The 22768-nt window shown below is 41.1% G+C and overlaps 1 protein-coding gene across 1 annotated transcript in view; it reads left to right on the forward strand.

Moving 5' to 3' along the window:
• myo15b (myosin XVB) overlaps window positions 1–22768 on the forward strand; it is a 109662-nt gene that overhangs the window by 26282 nt on the left and 60612 nt on the right. The window contains 10 exon segments of the mRNA XM_061094468.1: window positions 1934–2057; window positions 2150–2245; window positions 9159–9290; window positions 10404–10529; window positions 10613–10690; window positions 12553–12701; window positions 13103–13148; window positions 13259–13383; window positions 13727–13841; window positions 13921–14096. Of these exon segments, the coding sequence (XP_060950451.1) occupies window positions 1934–2057; window positions 2150–2245; window positions 9159–9290; window positions 10404–10529; window positions 10613–10690; window positions 12553–12701; window positions 13103–13148; window positions 13259–13383; window positions 13727–13841; window positions 13921–14096 (1167 nt within the window).

Raw genomic sequence — 22768 nt, forward strand, 5'->3', positions numbered from 1 at the left:
CTTGTTGGATTTCTCAAATAGCAAACAGGGAGAAGCCCATCTAGAGGAGGGAAAAGCAATGTTTTGAAACAGTTTTTTCTGACTATCCATTTACCTCTCACCTGTCCTCTAAAGGCCGGCGCATGCTTCTGCAACGGCGTCTGCGGCTTTTCGCGCAGTTGTGACACAGGACTCATTGAACACCTGTCCATTGTACCAATCACAGCCTTGCCGGCTACGTGATGCTTGCGGAGCTTTGCCATCTAGTTAGAAAAATTGGGCTTACGTAAGCACGTAAGCACGTAAGAAGGGATACATAAGTACTTAAGGGGCCCGGAAGGGCTCTTACGCTTCCGGGCCCGTGAAAACGCAGAAGGATGCGCCGGCCTTTAGACAAGACAAAATCTTGCCCACATGATACTTCAAAAGACCTCGCAGTAAGGCATCATCAGGCGCTCTCCCTCTCTAAATGCACTACAGAACAGGCAGTCAAAACTGGACACTCTTCTGAGGAAGCAGGGTCTGAAAATCAGACTTACCCTGAGATGATCCATGAACATATGGTTTAAACAAGTTTTTGTGACAAAGTAGATTCTTCTTCCTGTAGTCTGGGGTAGCAATAAGATACTTTTCGGCAGGCAGTTGACGTACCACTGTGTATGGCCCAACTCATTTTGATTGAAATGTTGGCCCCACAATTGTCAATAAAGCTAGTATTTGGTCAATCTCACTAAACTAAACTAACTTGAAGCTTGCGGGGGTTGGCTCAAAGAACTCGACAAGACACAGGTGAACAAGTCAGGCAAACACTCAGGGTGATGATAGGGAACAGGTGAGGGGGAAAAAGAGCGGGAAGCAGCAGAGGGCGGAGTCTCCAGACAATAACAGAAAACACATGGCCTGACAACGTAAACACAACAAGCACATGACAACCTAAATACACACGGGGAAAACAAATGGAATAACAAAACACATGCAGGAGGCACAAAGTAAAAAGTCTTAGATCGCCGTGATCTTAACAACCGCAGTATTTATTTATTTAAGCAAACAGGCTGATTACTTCACATATCAGTAGATCCTAACTTCCACTCTGGGATATTATTTGGAAATAGAAGTGTGAAAGGGAATAGTTTTTATATATTTTTGTGAGTGATCTCCAGTGTGCCCTGTGCACCTGATGGCACAGTCACGTTCAATGCAGCGATTTTACAAACAATTGTCCTTAATGATACACTCAAAGTGTTTGAAGACATTATTAAAAACTATTAATCACTCTCCTATTTAATAGATTTGAATGTTATTAGCTGTTAGTAATTTTCTATCTTTTTCAATTGAAAGTTCTTAAGGAACAGATATGTCACACAAGCCCAATGAACTCTGTTGGTTTTAATGTTAATGATGAAAGGATCGATAATCTGGCTTCAATTCACCTCCTCATGTCTGCATCATCAATTTCCACTCTCCAAAATGTTTGTATGCTTGGGTCAGAGTTTTTGTGGAAATGTGGAAATTATCCCGTCAAATTGTTTTTTATAAATCCCAACGTTTGTGTGAGAAGTGGCGTGCGCACGTTTCAGGTTATAAATGAGGCCCCTGCCCATGATGACATGACATGTATTTCATTGCATGTTGTTACGCTCCAGCTAGTGGCAACAGGAAGTGTTGCTAAATGTGCTAAAAATTATGTCAACTGCTACATACTCCATACTGGAAATAACATCTCACTCTTTCACAGTGTCACAGTGGTTGCTGAATTACATCAATCAGCATTGAATATCACTGACATCTTCAGGGCTATATCTTCAGACAGTAGTACTACCCAAGACAACTGAATTGATGTTGTGTAAAAATGCTGGAGCAGCCTGGAAATTATTGTGTATCAAACTTTTAACTTGTGAGTTTGTACTTTTAAACTTGAAAGGTGCATGTGCCTCTCTCTTTCCCTCTCTTATAGAGATGCCATTGCCAAAGCCTTGTATTTGGTTTTGTTTGACTGGTTGTTGGAGCAGATCAATGACTGGCTGAGTCCCTCAAAGATGGACAGCACAGTGGGGGTTCTGGACATTTATGGGTTTGAGGTCAGTATCCTGGACTGACATCTGGAGACATAAAGTAAAGAATATTTTGTGGTGTTGGATACAACATCAAAGATTCTCTGTTATTTTTGTAGGACTTGGAAGTCAACAGCTTCGAGCAGCTGTGTATCAACTTTGCCAATGAGCAGCTGCAGCACTTTGTCAACAAGGCATTGATCTCTCAGGAGCAGGTAAATTGGATTAAGGCTATGTGAATGTTCAACTGACCCTCTGGGACCTTCTTAAATAAGGCAGACCTTGTAAATGGATTATTACTAAAAACATTACTGATGTAGATCAGTTAAGCTGCTCATAATACAATTGCTTTTGGGTTGAGAGTTAAAAAAAACATGAATTAAATCCTTCTATTAATTGTTTACTTCCTGAACGATTTTGTGATGTAACCTGACCAAAATCCATCTATTAACATTTACCATCCTGAATCCAGCCATATAATAAAATATACATATACTTATATATTAGGGATGAGCGAGTACAGCATTAACTGTATCTGTATCTGTTAACATATGAATTATCCGTATACGTACTCGGAGTGTGCGTGTGTGTGCGTGCGTGCGTGGCGCGCGTGCGTGTGTGTGCGTGTGTGTGTGCGTGCGTGTGTGTGTGAGTGTGTGTATGAGTGAGTAAGAGAGAGACAGAGAGAGAGAGGGGGGCGGGGAGACTGTGTTCTATGGATCAAATAGTCCCATGCTGTTTGCTATTTCCCGGGGACAAGATTGACAGGAGACGCGGATCTCTCCTGCTTTTGATTAGGATAATTAAAACAAACACGGTATAATCACATTCATGTGAACAAGAGCGATGCAGCGAAAAAAAAAAAAAAAATCTCCGACAGGCAGAGACGCAACGCGAGTCGCTTTCTACCAGCACCATGTCTGAACGAACCCACGTTTAACAGAACTCTACTGGTTAATAAGTAAGTGCAAACTGAAATAAAAACAAACTTCAAGCTGTAGAAACCCTAAACGTTAACGGAAAAGACCCGCGAACCTGAGTGACTGAGAGCTGTTCTGTGAGCGAGAGAGCAGAGCGGTGTGTGAAGGGGAGGAGCGCTGTGACGCTGTGTGAGGATTTTCATTCAGTCCGAGCACAGATATTGACTCGTATTACTCGTATAATACTCGTGCTCGGCAAAAGTGCTTTATCCGTACCGGATACTCGTTTCAGCCGAGTATCCGGCTCATCTCTAATATATATACCTTCATAACAACATGACTTTTAATGACTCACTGGCCAAAGCGATTATATACAACCTGGTTTATCAAGAGAAGATTCCTGGTGGGCTGGGCTGTTTGTTTGGCTGCAATTGCTGGTTACAGGGTCACTTAAGACAATAACTTTATAAATGAATGAATGAATCACACATCAGCATTTTTTTTCATTGTAATATTTTATAACAGTAGGTATAATTTGATTGGTCAATAATGAAGTGGAGTAGAGACTTGGTTCTTCCTCGATGGTGCGCATGTGTAGTCCTCCCTCTTGGCATTGGAATAAGGATATGACGAGCAGCCGCTCCCAATCTCACTCCTTCTCTGATAGTTGCTGGACAAAATGTTCACTTCACTACAAGCCTTGACACAGCTGACGCCTTGTGGGTCGAAGATGTTGTTCATTGAAGTAAAGAATATTGTGTTCCTGCTCTATTGGCTGAATGTTCTGTTTGTCTAAACATTTGCATACTCCGAACCAAAACAACGCAACTCTGTCCCGCAGAACCTGGGGCAGCTGCTTGAACTCTGTGTGATGTTGAATATGCTAAGGGAGATATGCTTTAATTAAAAAAGATAAGTATGAGAACAAGTTCAAGACAGCGGCTCTTATCAGACCTTTTATCAAGACAGGTGTGAGACTGACCAGCGTTGTGACGCACACACATTTCTAGCTAACCTCAAGATAATTACTAAGCAGCAAAGGTTATTATAAATCATTTGTGTGAAGGCTATATATCTGGCCCAAACTGCTCCTGCCCCACCCTCCTGCTTTATTGTTTAGAGTAACGTTCCATAAACATTTTCACAGACACACACACACAGAGAAGCTAAAATTTAAAATCCAAACAGTAGCTTGTTTGAACATGTCTCATACTTTAGAGTGAATCAAACACTAATTAAATGTCAAGTACTGTACTTATCCTAATAACTTCTGATTAGTGTTGAACTTTATTGTCAAACTGTAAAGTGAGGAAAGGTCAGTGGGGGAGTGAAGAGGAAGCAGAATCCAACAGGTGACGCTGACACAGAACAGGCAGCCAGACATTTAATGTGCGTCTGTCCTAGTTCTGAAGCAGCGGTGGTAATGCAGCTGCAGGACATGGTATGTAGTACTAAAGAATGAACATAGCAGAAAGCATGAATCGATTATGTTCTGTCACTGCATTGCAGTGTTAATTTTGGCAGCTATTTTTGATTCAGTCTTAGGCTTAGGGTTTAGACCAGGGGTCTTCAACGTTTTTCAGGCCAAGGACCCCCAAACAGGTGGAGAGATAGAGCAGGGACCCCCTACTATATATATTGTATAAAATTGTGCCATGTATAAACATAACTACCCTGATATTGTGCATTCAATACTAAGCTAATCAAATATTACACGGGTTCATATATTCATGTTTTTAATTTAAACATGTGCAAGGTACAGGGTGGCCATGACACTGCCATTTATAAACATACAGTGAGTACGGAAAGTATTCAGACCCCTTTAAATTTGTCACTCTGTTTCATTGCAGCCGTTTGCTAAAATCAAAAAAGTTCATTTTATTTCTCATCAATGTACACTCAGCAGCCCATCTTGACAGAAAAAAACAGAGATGAAGAAATTTTTCCAAATTTATTAAAAAAGAAAAACTGAAATATCACATCATATTCAGACCCTTTGCTCAGTATTGAGTAGAAGCACCCTTTTGAGCTAGTACAGCCATGAGTCTTCTTGGGAATATTGCAACAAGTTTTTCACACCTGGATTTGGGGATCCTCTGCCATTCTTCCTTGGAGGTCCTCTCCAGTTCCGTCAGGTTGGATGGTGAACGTTGGTGGACAGCCATGTTCAGGTCTCTGGCTGGGCCAGTCTGTTTAGGGTCATTGCCTTGTTGGAAGGTGAACCTTCGGCCCAGTCTGAGGTCCAGAGCACTCTGGAAGAGGTTTTCTTCCAGGATATCTCTGTACTTGGCCGCATTCATCTTTCCTTCAATTGCAACCAGTCGTACCCGGTCACACTGGTTGAAAATCACTGGGCTATATGACTTCACTCCCAGAGACGCAAGAATAAATCAAATATATATTTTACTATTGTTACGTCCCCCAAGCTGTCTAGGATGGGGGGACAAACAATTAGTAAATAATAACCGGGCACCAGGGGTTAATTTGTCATGCCGGAACAGGATCCGGCACCTCTTGGTTTTGGCCTGCCCGTGTTCCGGGACTTATTTGTGCTGATCCGGTACCTCTCGTATAGAAACAAATATTAATACAGAGCTGACAACTCTCACGCTTTCGGCGTGTGACACACATCCAATTTGTCACGCCAAAAAAAAAAGTGATTTCTTACAAGTGGCCAATACGTCGATCGCGAATGCTGTGTGGGCCGGCGCCGCCACGCCCACCCCCCTGACAAGAGGTCCGCCGCGGACGAGGTTCGCTAGATCGTCCAGGGCGGGGGTGCGGTGGCGGCTAAAGACACACCGCCGCTGATGTGACGTTTTGTAATAAATCTCTCATTTGATTTTTGTGTTTGCAACTTGTACAACAAGTTTTTAAAATCCTCTAATAACATTAACTCCCGCATTGAGGACAGATCTTGGACTTTGCAGGCTGTACACCACCGGTCAAAAAGCATCCCCTTTTCTCTAGCAAAGTCCAGATACGTTTGGTTGGTCATTTTTTTTAAATTTCGAAAACGCTGCCTGTAAGCCTCTGGTACAAGCTCATACGCCCCCAAAATAGCACTTTTGACTTTATCATATTCTAATCAATCTTCCACCGACAGAGAAGAACAAGCCTCCTGAGCTTTACCAGTTAATTTACACTGCAACAAGATCGCCCACACATTTTCAGGCCAGTGCAAAGCCGCAGCAATCCGCTCAAATGCACTGAAGTACCCCTCAATTTCAGCCTCACAGAACGCCGGAACCAACGAAATGTGTCTGCTCACATCAAACGCCATCGTGGAACTCGCAAACTCCGTGTCCCCTGTGGGAACATGTCGGGACCCTCCCGCCTGCAGATCCAACTGCCGCATCTTTATTGCCGTCTCTGCCTCAAGTTTTTTTAATTCTAGCTCCGAACGAATCTAACCGTTTCAAATCCAGCTCCCTGCTCCGCAAGTGAAACTCCCGTTCTCGCTCCTCCTTCTCCAGCTGGAGGCGAGCTAAACGAAGCTTTACCAGGACATCTAATTTAGATCCCGGAGACGACTCTACAGATAACGGGTCATATGGCGGCATTGTGAAGGGCTTTGGTGTTGTTCCCTTAGGGTGGACAACAGGGGTTTCACTTACAGGCTGCCCCGTCCCCTCACTTAATTCTGCCTCGTGGGACGCGGACAAACTGATAATCCCCTTGGTAATGAGGACATCCAGTAACACAGCTTTCAGCTCCGCTTTGGCCAAAGAAATAGGTACAGTTATCTCATAAAACTCACTCAAAGTCACTCTTTTTGCATCGGTCAAATTGACCCAATGTCGGGGTGGATATAAACTCCTCCACATCAAACGCCGCCATCTCGAAGACGCACAGCAAATCAAAACTTCAGAAACAAAAAATAGAAATGTCTGATATCACCCTCAGTGACCACCAACCTTACACAGAAACCAAAACTTCCCCGGCACCTGCCTAGTAAATCTTGTCCCTCACTTGTCTTCGGGAGCAGTGCCGGGCTCGAGGCGATTTAAAGGCTCTTATCAGCGGCCGAAACCCTGACACGCCTGCCCCCTTTGGAGAACGCCGTCTCCGCCCAGGATTGACTCCTAAAAATAATAAACGGAAAACAATAAATGAGTGCCCGCAGGAAAAGCTGCACCAGCTCAACTGGACACTCCCCTAGCTACACCGAGACTACCTGTTCACACGTTACGGAAGGCTACACACTGGGCAATATTTGACATCAATTTTTATCACTTCACACTGTGAGAGAGGGGGAGAGAGAAAAGGAAAACACGGCACGTAACAACTATAAATGACAAAATAGTAACGCACAGTGACTTGGACAAGTAACTTTAATCTGATTACTGATTTGGAAAGAGTAACGCGTTAGATCACTCGTTACTGAAAAAAAGTTGTCAGATTAGAGTAACGCGTTACTAAGTAATGTGTTACCGGCATCACTGGTTACAACTATTGAACCTTTAACCTACAGCTATTTAGACCTGCAGATGAAAACATTTAAATGTCAAAATTTAGACCACCTACAGGCATGTAGTACTAAAATCAATGGTCTTGTAGTCTGTGTTTTCATCTAAGTGTAGCCCTGTATAAAAATCATTAGGATACAGTACATAAAATTAATCTCAAAATAGCATAACAAATGTTGTATTAAAAGAGAAAGTTCATGATAATTAGATAAGTTCTTATTATTAAAAATACTAGTTAGAATAAGGATAAATACAGGATAAAATGTAATAAATATAATAGGTACAGTTAATAAGTTTAGCTATTTACAGTTTAAAAGTAAATCAATAAATAGATGTATGGTTAAAAGGCTCTGTGATTGAGAAGACGAGAGACTTATTGATTTGAGTGCTTTTAATGTGAAATCTAACTTTTTCTCAGTTGTGTGTCAGTCATTCAGTTTCTGCATTTCTCATTGGGTAGTAGCAAAGTCACAGCCAATCCAAGTCATCCGTCTTGGTATGGGGCGGGACTTGAAGTGCAGGTGGTGGTTTAGCATGCCTTGAGCAGGTGGGTTAGAGAGAGAGATAGTGTCCAGAGTCCTGAGGAAAAGTGTAGTGCTGTGGGAAACATTTAAGAGGTGTCGTGCAGGTCGGCTACTCGTGGTCCTGATATTAACTCTTCTATGTAACCTGCCAAAGGTAAATATAATGTGTATGCCTTAAATTGTGAGCTGTAACTTAATGTTGTAGTGGAAAAGACCGAAGTGTAATGCAATTAGCCACCCGCTAGCTTAGCATCACGTGTTGGATATCATAGCTTTAGCACTGTTGTTGTTTTCAATGCTAAAACGGGCTAACATTAAGTCAGTACGATTTAGTGTGATGATATTATGGCTCAACAGAGTTCATGTAATCAAAGGAGACGGACGTCTGTGAAGAGAGAGAGAAACTGAGATTGCTGGTGGATGGACCCTGCTATTTTCTTCTTCCCTGGATTTTCATTGCTGTGTGTGCTGCCTGTGTTTGGATTGTGACTGCCATCATCACCCCTATCTGTGACATTACCCTATTGCTCCTCGTTTGGACCTGTGAGTATTGAACTGATATGACAATGCACGTGCTTTTTATTTTCTGCTCTTGGCTGAGTGAAGTGGCCATAACAGTTTTCAGGCCTCACCGCACCCGAGCATCACTACAGGCCTGCAACTGAGTCTACAGTTTATAATTTCTGGAGTAGGCCCACATGTGATGTTTGTGAGTTAATTTAAAGTTGATAGGAATTGTTTTGTTTTGATTCAGAGACCTGTGAAAGGTAAATATTTTATTTAACTTTGTCAGTGAGTTAAAGGGTACATTGAGAATCCATAGGAACGGTTTAAACAATTTAAAGAGACCCTGCATTTGAGAATATTTCTCAGTTAAATTTCATATAACTGTTTTATTTTGTAAATATTTTACTTCCTGAGAGAGGAGCTCACAACAATTTCATTTATTTCATATTGTAAATAAACACCTGTGAAGGTTTTGACTTTTAAAATACAGTTGTGGTGGTCTTTAATATTAATTAGAGGAATTTAAACAAAAGATAAGATTCGTTTCAAATATTCTTCTGAGATCATATTCATTTTATTGTGTTTACGAACTCAGGCCCAGGAGATCTGGGTTACATAAGTAATAGGTAAACTGGTAAATGAAAACAAGAACTAGCATTCTTTAAACCAAAGAGCACCCACTGCAGTTTAACTGTGTGTGTCCTATAGGAAGAATACAGTGCAGAACAGATCCAGTGGAACTTCATGCATCTCAAGCACTTCAACTCCTGTCTGGAGCTGATTTCCTCTAGGCCACAAGGCATCCTGCATATATTGGACGAGCAGACTTGCCTCCCCCAGGTACAGATATGCACACAAGCACACACACATTCATAAATATACATATATCCCTCTTGGAATCCTTCGGGTTTTCACCTTATTCAATGTTTAAAATCTCTAACAAATGGGTTTGATCACTTTTCCAAATGTATTGGGGACAACTGGGTAAACATATCATTAACATATTATATGTTTTCAATGTGAACGCATTTGTGTTCTTTGGGATCTGTAGGGTCAGCTACAACAGCCTGACCCAAGGATGTATCAAACATGTTTGAGGTTTCAATATTATTCTACACAGTTTTGTTGTGGCTGTTTAGATGATATTGAGGTCATCTTAACATGCAACTTTATAAACTTCTAATAATCTAAAAACACTTAATCTACTCAATCATATAAGATGCCGGCCCTATATCTGCCACGATAGTTTACAGGCTTTATTGCTATGGCTGTAAATATTCCACCTAGTGCCAACACCAAGCTTCAACTGGACGCCCTGCTAACCACCATCGGTAAATCACTGAATGCTTACCCTGATGGCATTTTAACATGTGACATATGCCACGAGAGGTCCTAACACACTGGACCATGTCTATAGCAATGCTAAGGAAGGATACAGAGTCTCCAGCCTTCCCCATCTGAGCCTGTGTCCTTCATCCGATCCCTAACAGATGATGGACTGTGGATTTTGGTGGCCCCTAATTGTGGTGGTGGATCCTGATCGTGGTGGCAGCTGATCGTGGACTATTATTTTTAACGAGACTGATGATATACAATAGGCCTACTCACATGCTCTGTCATAACTTACAATAACTCCTCAATTCATATACTTTATATTATGTTACAAACTGTTTATTCTAATCAATGCTGTTAATTCTCCATTACACGTGGCATCTATCACACTTCTGTCCCTCCTGGGAGTGGGATCCCTCACGTGGCTCTATCTGAGGTTTCTTGTTTTTTTCCACTGTTTAAAAGTTTTTTTGTTTTTCTTGTTTAAGGGCAGAGGATGTCACACCTTGTTAAGCTCTATTAGACAAATTGTGATTTGTGAATGTAGGCTATGCAAATAAAATTTCAATGATAGATTGAACATTAAGGGCTTTCTTTTTTTTCCATTTTTTTATTTTTCAGGCCACTGACCACACCTTCCTCCAAAAATGCCACTACCACCATGGGAACAGCCCCCACTATGCCAAGCCCAAAAGCCCACTTCCAGTTTTTACTATTTATCACTATGCTGGAGCTGTCACTTATCAGGTACCAGGCAAAGCACAACAATTTATAGCAGCTGATGCAGTGACAACAATTCTACTTACAATAATGCTCTTTTCTTTTGTTAGGTTCAGAATTTCCTGAATAAGAACCATGACCAGTTCAAGACAGAAGTGGTGGAACTTTTTGCCAGGAGTCAGTTAAAGGTAAAATCTAGAAACTTACACAAGTTCTCAATGTGGGCCCATTTGCTTAGCATAGCATAGCAAAGCTGAATGTTTGGAATTGGTTAACAGGCAAAATATTGAAAGTATCATGAATTAAAAAGACAACAATTTCAGTAGCTCTTCTCCACCCATTTCAATTTTAATACATACATACATTTCTTCATAGCAACACCATTACCCTAAGGATGATTAATTATTTTAAATACATAACAACCCAGTCACAGTAGACTGACCTAGAGTGAAGGACACAGGTTCAGTTAAACAGTGGGGAGAGGGGAGTGATCCGACTGTGTGCAAATATAGGCATGATCAGTTGGTACAAACATTGTAATGCAATGTCACCTGGGTCAAAAGGAGGGAAAAACAGGGGATTTACATTGACCCTTTTCAGACCTGGTATGAACAATCTTCCTGAGTGATCCGTTAGCAAGTGGTCAGCGCTCAGCCCAGGTCTAGACGCACCCCAATTTTTTCATCTGAGTCTTGAGATCTGATCACTCATACCACATTCTGGTGTGATCTGAGTGATGAAAGCGTCAGGCAAGGGCAATGGGTGAGATGGGAAGGTGTGGAAAAAAGAAAGATCTCCTGGATAGACCAATGGACGATAGGGACATTCACAAGTTTCTACCTTCACCTTGATGTCTTTCCATCTCCCAATAATCTCAGCAAGTAGTGGGGACAGGATCCGACATATCCTCTATTCCCAACTTCAACAACACTAAAGGACATCCCGGTGGGATAAAAGACCAGACTCACTCAAGGCCAAAACACATATTAACAGGTCCTACAGCCCTGGAAATATGGAAAACATATGTCAACACAGGCAAACAAAGCTGCCACCGGGGTCTCCCAACAGCAGCCAGAGACAAACTATTCAGGTCTCAACATGCCTCATTAGAGGAGAACGGCAAACACAAATTGTCCAGTAGTCTCAGTTGGCATCGTGGCAGCTCACCTCAGCTCTGTCCATGTGTCTTTCACTGTCTCATGTGGGAGGATGCAGTGTAGGAGGCTTATTAGCGTGAATCTGTGGAGCTGGCTAATGCTCAACAATATGGCTGGAAAAAAAAGGTCTAGCCAGTTGAGGAAGGTTGCTGAGGGTTTGTACCCAGATCAACTACAAGACTGCTTAAGATAGGAGTACATAGGAAGACCAACCATCTGCTATAGACTTCTCCAGAGTGCTGAGGAGAGCAGTCAGAGGGCTTGGATGAAGATGATTGGGCACCAACTGAGTGGATGGCATCTAGGGACCCTAAGATTCACTGATTAACCATTTGGAGGTATAAAAACATTCTGTAGAGAAAGTGTCCAGTACTGAGTATCTTACTCAAGGATCTCAGGTGTGTGATAAGTATGTCACCTGAGACATATACTTCTATGTAACAGATGTCATAATGACAAAGAGAAGTTCTTTTGTTTTTTTGACATGCATGGGAGTGAAGTTTACTTAAGCAAATTGTACGTACAGAAATGTCAGACAGATCAACAATTTAGTTATTCTCTGCTGATAATTAAGAGATAAAAAAGTCTGACCTTTCATGAAAATGAATTCTTATTAATTAATTAATTTGTTTTGTTGAAAATGGTGTCTTTATGTCTTGTACAGTAAAAATGATCAACAAGCTACGCACAAAAAATGTTTTAAAGTGTAAATGATTTATAGCTGGTATCATGACCAGCAGTAGTCTAAAGACTAAAAATATTTAGGGAAATACATTGTACAATGATTTTAAATATGAGAAACCAGTTATTTCAAAAACATCCATAGGAACCAAAGAACACACTAACACCCAACAAAGAAATTTTTTTTTACTTCATATGGCCGTGTTCAGCAGATGGTGTCAGAGATGTTCCAGAAGGTTCACGATGATTACATTCAGCAGAGAGAGCTTGGCTGGAGAAGGAAAGGCCTTCGCCAGCAGCACTTTACTGCTGCCTCACACTTCCTCCAGTCCTTGAATGAACTCATCAACCGCCTGGAGAGGTACCAACACACAAATAATTCTATCAGTAAAAACCTTTGAAGGGGATACAGTTTGACTACATGCATTTAGCAGCTGTAGTTTCTTGGGGTCATTTATTTAAATATATGTAATGGAATATAAAGTTCCATGACAAATATATCCAACAAATTAATTTGGTGTGAATCATCACTCTACAAGAGATTTCGCAAGATTGACTGGATGGCTCTGATGAGGATGTTTCTTGAATATGTGTTAATCATGTGTACTGCTGCTGGTTAATACTCATACGATGTGCCAAACATTTTTCGTGGCTTTTAAGATAATGAAATACTAAACAGCTCTCAGTTGCAGGCATGTCTAAAGAGGAAACAACTTCTTGATAAGTAATATTTGTCTTTGCTTTTTCTCACTTTATAACCAGATGCAAAACTACGTTTATTCGTTGTCTGAAGCCAAACTATGTTAAGGTGACCTCAATTGATTAATTTAAATGTCATCTAGTATTATGATATCAGGTACCGACAGTATTTTCCTGGACAAACAATGCATGCATTGGTTCTCACATATCTTCTATCAGCTTCCAGGTATCTTTGATGTGGACTATATGTCAGCCCAGCTGAGGCATGGAGGGATGTTGGAGACTATCCACATTCGGAAAGAGGGTTTTCCCATCCGGCTTCAATACTCCAACTTCATAGAAAGGTGTTGCAAATATACAAAGCCTCCCTGCCTACATCATTAATAGAGTACTTGTTACTTAAAGATGTATAGCACTTCACAACAACTGATTTATTCTAATTGTGGGAATATTTAAAACATTTGCAAGCAGCAACAGTGTAAAGCAAAGAGTTTCCCACAGTGGATCTGTTATTTCTTAGAGGCTTCTTTTATTTAGAGAACCCTCCACAACAAAAGTAATTAATTTGTATGGAGGAACAGAGATGATCTGTCGAAGTTGTGTTATGGTGCTGACGCTCTCAAATTATTTGCATCATTGGGGTATAAGGGCTTCCAAGATGAGCTTGCCATATGATCCTTTTCACAGGTATGGGCTTCTGTTGACCCAGCAATTGAGTGAGGTGTCAGACAAAGAACAGACAATGGCTTTGCTGTACATGGTTGGTGCAGAGGAAGAACACTACAGACTGGGTCTCACCAAGGTACCTATTTGCTTATTAATGAGTTTCATTGGAAGATTTACTATACATATCAACATTTACAGACTTATATTTGTGTTAGCTGTTCCTCAAGGAGCTTCTGTACAAGCAGCTGGAGGAGAAGTGGAACAGCACTCAGACCTGGGCTGCCATCACCATCCAGAGGAACATCAGGGGCTTCCTCTGCAGAAGGAACTTCAAGTTCTTCAGACAGAAAGCCATTGTCATTCAGAGCCACATTCGAGGACACCAGGCCAGGTATAGAGAGCAGAGAGACCAGTGAGGAATAGAAGGTTGATAAAAGCTGTGACAAAATCTCTGGATTTTCAGGAGATGATGTCAATAAAATACATATTGTACTTGTGATTCTTGGTTTTGAGTCTTTGACTGTGGTAAGCTGACTGATGGTACAAAGGAGCCCCCTAAGTGCTTTGAGCCAAGTAGCTGGATGAGTCTGATGCTGAATGTGCTCCTTACTTACTTCAGTTTGGTACAGAGGTGATGAGAAGGGTCGTTGATAGCTTTCAGCTTTCCTCTCATCTTGTTATCTGTTACTGGCTCCACATTGTATTACAATGAAAATGATTCAAAAGCACATAATCTGATCTTTGACCTCATGAATTCTATTGTTTTTTTCAAAATAAAATATCAATTTGGATTCTTGTAACCTATTTCCTAAAAGTTGGGACAGTAAGACATTTTCCACTTTGTAATATTGCCATTCCTTTTCACAACACTTAAAAGACATTTAGGGACTGAAGACACCAAGTGATGAAGCGTTTTAGGTGTAATTTTGTCCCATTCTTCTAGCAAACAAGTCTTACGGTGTGCAGCAGTAAGGGGTCTCCGTTGTCGCATTTTGAAATGCAGAATGTGGCATAAACTCTATATGGGACAAGTCGGGACTGCATACAGGCCAGTCGAGCACCCGCACCTCTTCTTCCGCAGCTATGCTTTTTGTGTGTGAAGAATGTGGTTATACATTGTCTTGTTGAAAAATTTCCCTAGAAAATGAGAATCTTGAAGGCAGCATATGCTTTTTTTTTTTAAATCTCGATGTACCTTTCGGCATTAATGGTGCCATCACATCACAGACGCTGGCTTTTGGACTTGTTGCTGGTAACAGTCTGGATGTTCCTTTCCATCTTTGGTCCGTTGCACACGGCATCCGTTTCTTTAAAAAAAGACGTGAAATACTGACTCGTCTGACCACAATACACATTACTACTGTGTTATGGTTTATTCCACATGCCTTCTGTTATGGAAGTTTTCTGTAAGCTGGTGAAAAGAGAACTCAGGGAGTTTACTTTAATGTAGACTTTATGCATCAAGGAGACTAGAAGGTAGGGCTGGGCGATATGGGAAAAAATGTTATCACGATATGTTTTTCCATATTGATCGATCTCGATTCTTAACATGATATGTAGTTTTTGATCAGTTTCCTGAAGCCGTCCCTCTCCACTGTGCTCAGCGGCATCATATCTGTAGCTAAGCAATAAGTAATAGCGCTCGTTATATTTTTTCCCCGCTTCGATTGTTTTCATATGGGGCAATGGCTGCAAAACACGACTGGATGGACTGTTGTTTTGCTAACATAGCATCGCTAACGTTAGCGATGCTAAGGGGAGACGTAGTGGTCTTGCCTGTCTCTTTGTTTGGTGTCGTGCAAACTTGAGCCCGCAGAGTCAAACTCTCTGTTTAATCACTGGGATGGTGCCGTCTCAGGTGATTGAAAAGGTTTGTGGTGTTTCCCGTCCTGGCTGGTACCGACCGCCGGCATATTTTGCAGACCGGCTTCGTATGCTCCTCGTCCTTTTAGCCGTATCCAAACCACGTCCTCACAACTGACGTCGAGTTACGCTTTTTTTCGAAAATGTCTTCGGTTCCGGGTGATGTAGGGATGTCGCTCTCACATTCGGCATTATTTTCGCTGTCCCCGACTTCAGTTTCACTCATTTTTTCAACTTCGTTCTCTCATGTTCTCTCTCTCGCAACTGCAGCAGCTCTCACGATGGGAAGTGGGCGTGTCGTGTCCTAACTGCAGACGGCAGCCGGCAGACTCCAACACTGTTGTTGCGCTTACTTTTGCCACGTGAGATCGAATACATGTCACGAGGAGATAATCGAAATCGATCAAAATTTTATCGCGATCCCGAATCGGGATCGAAAAATCGCCCAGCCCTACTAGAAGGTGGGGCAATATACAAACGCTGACAGAGTAACATGAACAATTGTCTCCACCAAGTCTTAAAATGTCTCCCACAGCATCCCCATTTACTGTATCTTCCTCTACTTCTGTCACCCATTCCAACAGCACATCCATGAATGGTGAGAAAAGCTGACACTCTATGTTAGATGTAGGTGTTCGCATCCTATTGGATTGTTAAGTCTAAATATGCATTCCTAAATCACATTGAATCCTTACGTCTTGCTACTGGTGAAATACGCAAAAGAGTCAAAGTTGGTGAGAGTTGAAGTTGGTGTCTCTCTGTCTGGAGCATCTGAGTTAGATATGAAAGTCACCCAGCGTAGACACTACAATTTACTGTTGGTTGGCTCTTTATCTATAAGCTGACCTTGGGTACTGCTTGGAGAGAGAAGGTGGCAGGATCAGGGAATTAGAATGGTTGCGACAACTCCACCAAAGGGAATTTCAGCCCCAGAAATTATAAGGCTGTGTTTTAAAAAAAAAACCTTTTCACAAAGGTTTGAAACATCCAACAGGTCATTGAGAAAGTTTCATTAACTAAATGCATTTATGAAAAAAAAAATTACTAGGGGCACCAGCTTCTATATTAATAATCAGTCTCAGATCATGAAGTCATGAATTTGATTCAATGGATCTTGTTCTCTACTTAAACAAATGCAATAACCAGATACAAACGGCTCATAATGCAAAGAAAATACAAAATGGAATAAATTAAACATCTTGATATCTGGCAATGAAATTGAAAGGTGACTATTTGGGTGATTGTGGCAGATTATGTGATAAAAGGGATTCTGCTGTAATAACGTTATCGACAATTTATCAATTGATAAGAATAAGCTTAACTTCGTCATACAAATACTGGGAAAAATTGGGGATGGTCATATGATATAAGTATATGATTCACTGGTCTTCTGATAAGCTGGCTGATCTCTCGCAGGGAAGTAACTTAAACACGCACATAACTTTAAGTAAATCCAAAGGGTAACTTTAACTGTGAGACACTAAAAAAGGAAAAACGGTAAACTAAATAAGTAGTAGAAGTAAGGTAAAAGTAAGGAAAAAGAGTCTTTGTCTGACCACTGTTTAATGGGGGCGGTCACACTAAAGACTCTTCACTTTTGGAAGATAAGTAATGATTTTTAATATTTAGGATTGATTTGAAGGTTCTTGTAATAACTCGAGGCTCAGCATAGGCTGGCCATTTGTTACATTTCGCAGCTCTGACTCCCTACTATCCCAGTAGTGGTCCCTAGGTCAAGGCTGACTACTCAGGGTGACAGGGCTTTCTCTGTCAGGGCCTAGAGGCTCTGTAACTCCCTGCCTGACAAGATTAGGCGCGCCAACTCATTGCCTATCTTCAAATCACTGCTCAAATCTAATTTTTATAGGATAGCATTTATTAACATCCGATTTGTAAATCTGGTACCACTGTGTCGTTGGAAGTCCTTTATTCCTTTTATATTTTATCGCAGCCACATGTGATGTTGTTTCTTAAATAGGTAAGCTTTTGACTCTACTGCCTATAAGTGTTTGTGTGTAGTTTAGGTTTATCTTGTAAAGGCTTAGAGGTAGTGATGTCTTATCTACTGAGCTTGGCTCTCACATGGCTTTCATAGACCTGCCATTCAATCCACTAGCCCTGTTTTCCTGGACCAGCTGTAAGCCTGTTTAGTGTGTATTTTATTTGTATTTTCTGAATGGCCCCACCTTAGAGTCGTTATTTTAATCCTTGCATGAGCTGTGACACTAAAGAAAACAATAATTTTAGTTAGCAAAAATAGGTCAAATAAAAAAACATAAAAAGTATTTTAACAAAGTAGAAAATAATTTTCGTCTGAACTTAATAAAACCAATTATCAGCACACTGTTACATCATTGTCAAGTGGACAACAGCGTAGCGTACTTCTGACGATTTAACCATCTGTCTGTAGTCAGAGGTGAGAGTTTAAAGGAGACATATTATGCCCATTTAACCACAGTTGATATGGTTCCTTGGGGTCTTAATGAAATGTCTGTAACATATTTTGGTCAAAATACCTCAAGGATCATTTAAAACCGCACCCTTTTTACCCTGTCTAAAACAGTCCTCCTCAGATTGAGCTGTTTTGAGGGCCCCGCCCCCACTTTACCCCGCCCCTTCACCCCTCCCCCTTCTCCCCCCTCCCCCTCCCATGGAGGTGTAGGACATAAAGTTTTTTACCTCCATTAATTAGTCTGTGTTTGAATGTGTTCTCACTACAGAATGCATTCAACATCTATAGGGCAGATTATGGGCATTTACGTCTAAGAGGAATAGAGCAGTAAGTTCAGTTTTTTTTATGCATGAGATATCAGTCATTTCTGCAATACAAATATGACTGAGGAATAAACTACAATAAATTACTCTTCCCTCTGTATTACTTTGCTAACTGCTCATCTTACACGTGTCAATTGTTGACATGTAACATATAAAACACTAAAAGCACACAACTGTGTCTATACACTTTTATTGTCAGAAAGATTGCTAGACAGAATGACACAGAGCTTTTCAAACATAGTTATTAAATGTACTGGCTGGGACAGAGGTAATAAATACAAAAAATACCAAGTATAATAAAAACATTGATTATAAAAATACACTTTGTGCCATCAGTAGCCATACTGTAAACAAAGGAACACTTTATATTTGTGTGTCACCTTTTATTCTTTATTATGTTGCTTGGCGACACCCAGCATTTTCATTGAAATGCAGGGCTGCCAGGTAGAGACTTTGGGGAGAAAATAATATTAATAAGAGCATGTGTGTATGCGTGTATAATAGTTTGTATAATAAATAATAAGTATACATTTCTTTGAAAAAATAATCGTACTGTTACCTGCATAACATTCCAAGAAAAGGAAAGACAACGTTTTTGGGTGCAAAACGCAGAATGACGCCATGGAAAGACTCCAACGACGAGGTCTGGTAGTGAGGGCTCAGCTTCTCCACATCTTTCAGAACCCTCTTGTTAGTCAACACCTTCTTTAATCTGCAGAAGGCTGGTGTCCCTGTAAAAAAAGGGGGGAAAACATAACTATAGATTCAAAGTGATTATGGCATTTGTTATTTGAAATGTTTATTTTTTTATATATATATATATATATATATATATATATATATATATATATATATATTATATCAACACAAGCCTTACATTTGCAATGCAAATTTGGTGAACATACCTGCTGTCAACCATCTGCTCTTGTTCCTAGAAGTGTGTTGCGGATGCAAACACTGGGGGAAAACAGGGTGTTCATGGGAGTGGATGTCTTGGACATGGTTAAGGATGGAGGTCCACTTTGCCACTCTCTCTGGCCCTGATGTTGACATAGCGGCTGTCCAGTAGATGTGGTTATTTATGCTGCGAAGCCACTTCTTCAGTTTCACACATTCTTTGTCCTGGGAAATCTTGACCAGTTTCTTGTACAGTCCTAAAACTGAGCAGACGGCTCTTTTGCAGCAATGCCTTGATTGAGGGTACATAATACAGATGAACAATAAATAAACAAACCATAACAAAACAGACAAAATAAATAAACAGAACACATTATACAACTCAGAAATGAAGTATTAAAACATATATTATATATATAAAAAACAAAATTAATCCCCATATAAGGTCTAAATAATGTTCCAAACAGGGCATGCTTTCAATGTATTGTGTGAGTGAGTGAATTAATTACAAAATTGCCAATTAGTTGAACTTTCTGCTCTGGTTTTAGAATAAGGAAATCACCAGTTTATGCTAATTATTGATGTGCTCCACGACTTTGATAATGAACAAACTCCAACACCAGTTCTCAGCCAGTGACTCTGCCTCTGTCTGGAGAAGGCTGAGGCTGACTACACATCTAACGACTCACTTCTGACCCTACAGACAGACTCCTGTGGATAATCTTTTATGTCATTGTTTAGATGCGCTAATTCTCCAGCCCTGTAAGTAGTTATAGGATCTGTAAGCTAGTGCTGTGTTGTACATTTTCAACAACATCTTGTTGAAGCAATATTGCTATGCACTTTCAGCTGCATGACCTAACCTACTGAGACTCTCAAGTTGGCAGTTCTGAATAAACAGGTTATCATCACCAGTCGTAATGAGTTCCCTGCATACTCTTGAATCAAGACATTCTGCTTTTCCATCTGAAATTTGCCATGGAAATGTGACACATTTTCAATAACTTTGTTTAGTTTACACATTGGAGTTTATGTTACTCACCTGAACCAGCTGCAGATCAATAATAGTGTTGGTCCTTAGGTCCATCACCGTGTAACTTGGCACAATGTCCTTCAAAAATAGATGTAATTAGTTATTATTTTACTTTATAAGTCATTTCACATGGCATTGTATGATTTGTTGTTCCACAAATTCAGATGATAATATTCTATGTTCAATTAATTACTACTAGTGAATTAAGTTGTGAATTAAGGTAAAGTCAATTAACAATAACCTTCTCCAGTATGAATAAAGATTGAACTCACAATGTGGGCACTTTTGTTCTACAGAGAGGAATGTCCCAACCCTTCTTGTTTGCACATCTGTCCCCCTCCGACACACAGGACACACCTCAAACAGCTCCAGGAGGCAGTTTTCATAGACAATATATTTGGGTGTCTTATGAACAGGGTTGCAAGATTCCATTCTATTAGAAAGACAAAGATTTCACCAAAAGGCTGCAACAGCTAAAATAAGTGTGGATGGTAATCCATCTGATTATTAAAATCTTTAGATTAAATATTGAGTCACTCACGTCACATCTGCTGACTCAGTCAAGACTGTGACAGAGTCATCAGGATCATAGGTAGCATCCTGTGGATCTCCGAAGTCCATACTTGAACAACTTGGGTTGTCCTCTCCCTCCTCCAAGCGAGGTCTCTTACAGCAGAGGTCCCAACACCGACATCACTGCAGGGCACAGTTTTCTGTGTGCCTGTGATAAAACACACATTCAGTATCCGTGGAGTCACAACAAATGAGATGCGGTTACAACTTTAACACGGAGACACAATCAATGACATGACGAAGTAACTGAGGGTAAACAAACCTATACTTTTGTAGTGAGGTCGCAGTGTTTTCATAAAAAGCTGCGTGCCATGTGTGCATCTTGGCTGGGTCCGTCTTAATGCTACGCGATGTAGCCTAGCACCGTGAACAGATGTGCCTGCCTAAACACCAAAATCAGCAATGTTATTCATGTTTGTACAACTGTCATGTATACAAGGATACAAGGACACATTTTCCCCAACTAGGGCTGGTAGTGATTAATCGTTCTAGTCCCGCATATTATGACAACAACATCTTCTAAAGTGTAACGGAGGCAGGAGGCTAAGGCGCATGCTAACGTAGCTGCAAGTTAGCTCCAGCCCGGCATATGTAGCAGGAGTTGGTACATGTGCCGGAGCTAACGTAGCCGCGCTGGGCTGGGAGTTAGCTACGGCACATGTAGCAGGAGCACACTTTCAGCCCAGTGCTGCCGTGGAAAAAATCGGCGCCACAGTACTCACGGGAAGAGACGATGGAGGAGAGGCAAACCAGCGTGGAGAACACAACACACATGAACCTGCCGTGCGAACACCGTTTACCGTGGACTCCGACGCCGTCTTCTCGCTAAGACTCGCCAGCCATCTGCGATGAATTGTTCAATAAAGTTATTAATAGTCCAACATGAAAACTCCTGTAAAGTCTCATCCCTGTCCCCAACCACTACATACTAGCCCCCCACCCCCACACAACGCCACAACATGCTAACGTCGCTAGCCTCCACACAAAATGTCTAAAAGAAGCAAATACCAGAATTATAAAAAAAAATACTTACATTTCCCTCGTCTTTAGTGTTGCGACGGAATGATGGCACCGACCCCTCTTTCAAGAACAACCTGGTCGCGTATCCGGCGTTATATTGGCCCAGGTTGGTAAAACAGTCCGATGAAAAGTGGTTAGAGCACACTAACAGATATTTGCCAACTCTTGCAGGAACGTTGCCGTCATATATGAACTCGATCCATCTCAATCTTGTGTCTTCTGAAGCTGGAGTCACATGAAGAGCTTTGTGCGGATTTGTGCAGCCCAGCACTGAGCATCTCAGTGGTCGAATTCGTTTCATGCTGCTAGATAGCTTATCCAAGTGTTTCCAAGGCCCGCAAGAATGCAATGGCGGCGCAAACCGATGGACCGTCAATAAATGGGTGGGTCGAGTGGTGGTGGGGGAGTGCATAGATCTATGGGGGAGTGTTCTACAATGGGTATTGGGCTAAAATGACGTAGAAAAAGCCAATAATTCCATTGGACGCACTCTAGCATACAGTTTCTGACATAGAGGAACCACAACAAATCGTGGGAGTTGTTTTTTTCCAGAGTTTTCGGGACGGTAGACATGCCAGATACCCAAATTAACGTGTAGAAGCACTGCAAAAATGGCATTTTCATAATATGGGCCCTTTAAAAAAAAATCTTGTTTGGTTGGTGAAACGAGTGAGGAAAAGACCATCTTCTAGATTCTAGCTTGTGTCATTGTGTGTTCGTTTATCCTATATATGAGAAGAGCCGGTTTGGTCTAATTCAAGTATTTATTTACAAAGCAATGAAAAGGTGTGAACAGCAAAGCAATGGGCATCCAACACACTACACCGGCACTCTAGCAGCACCGGGTAAGTCACGAGTCACCTCAAACAGATGGCGTCTGTAATATATTGTAACAGTAGGTA

This window comes from Limanda limanda, chromosome 21, assembly GCF_963576545.1.
Source record: "Limanda limanda chromosome 21, fLimLim1.1, whole genome shotgun sequence".
In the NCBI taxonomy this organism is placed as follows: domain Eukaryota; kingdom Metazoa; phylum Chordata; class Actinopteri; order Pleuronectiformes; family Pleuronectidae; genus Limanda; species Limanda limanda.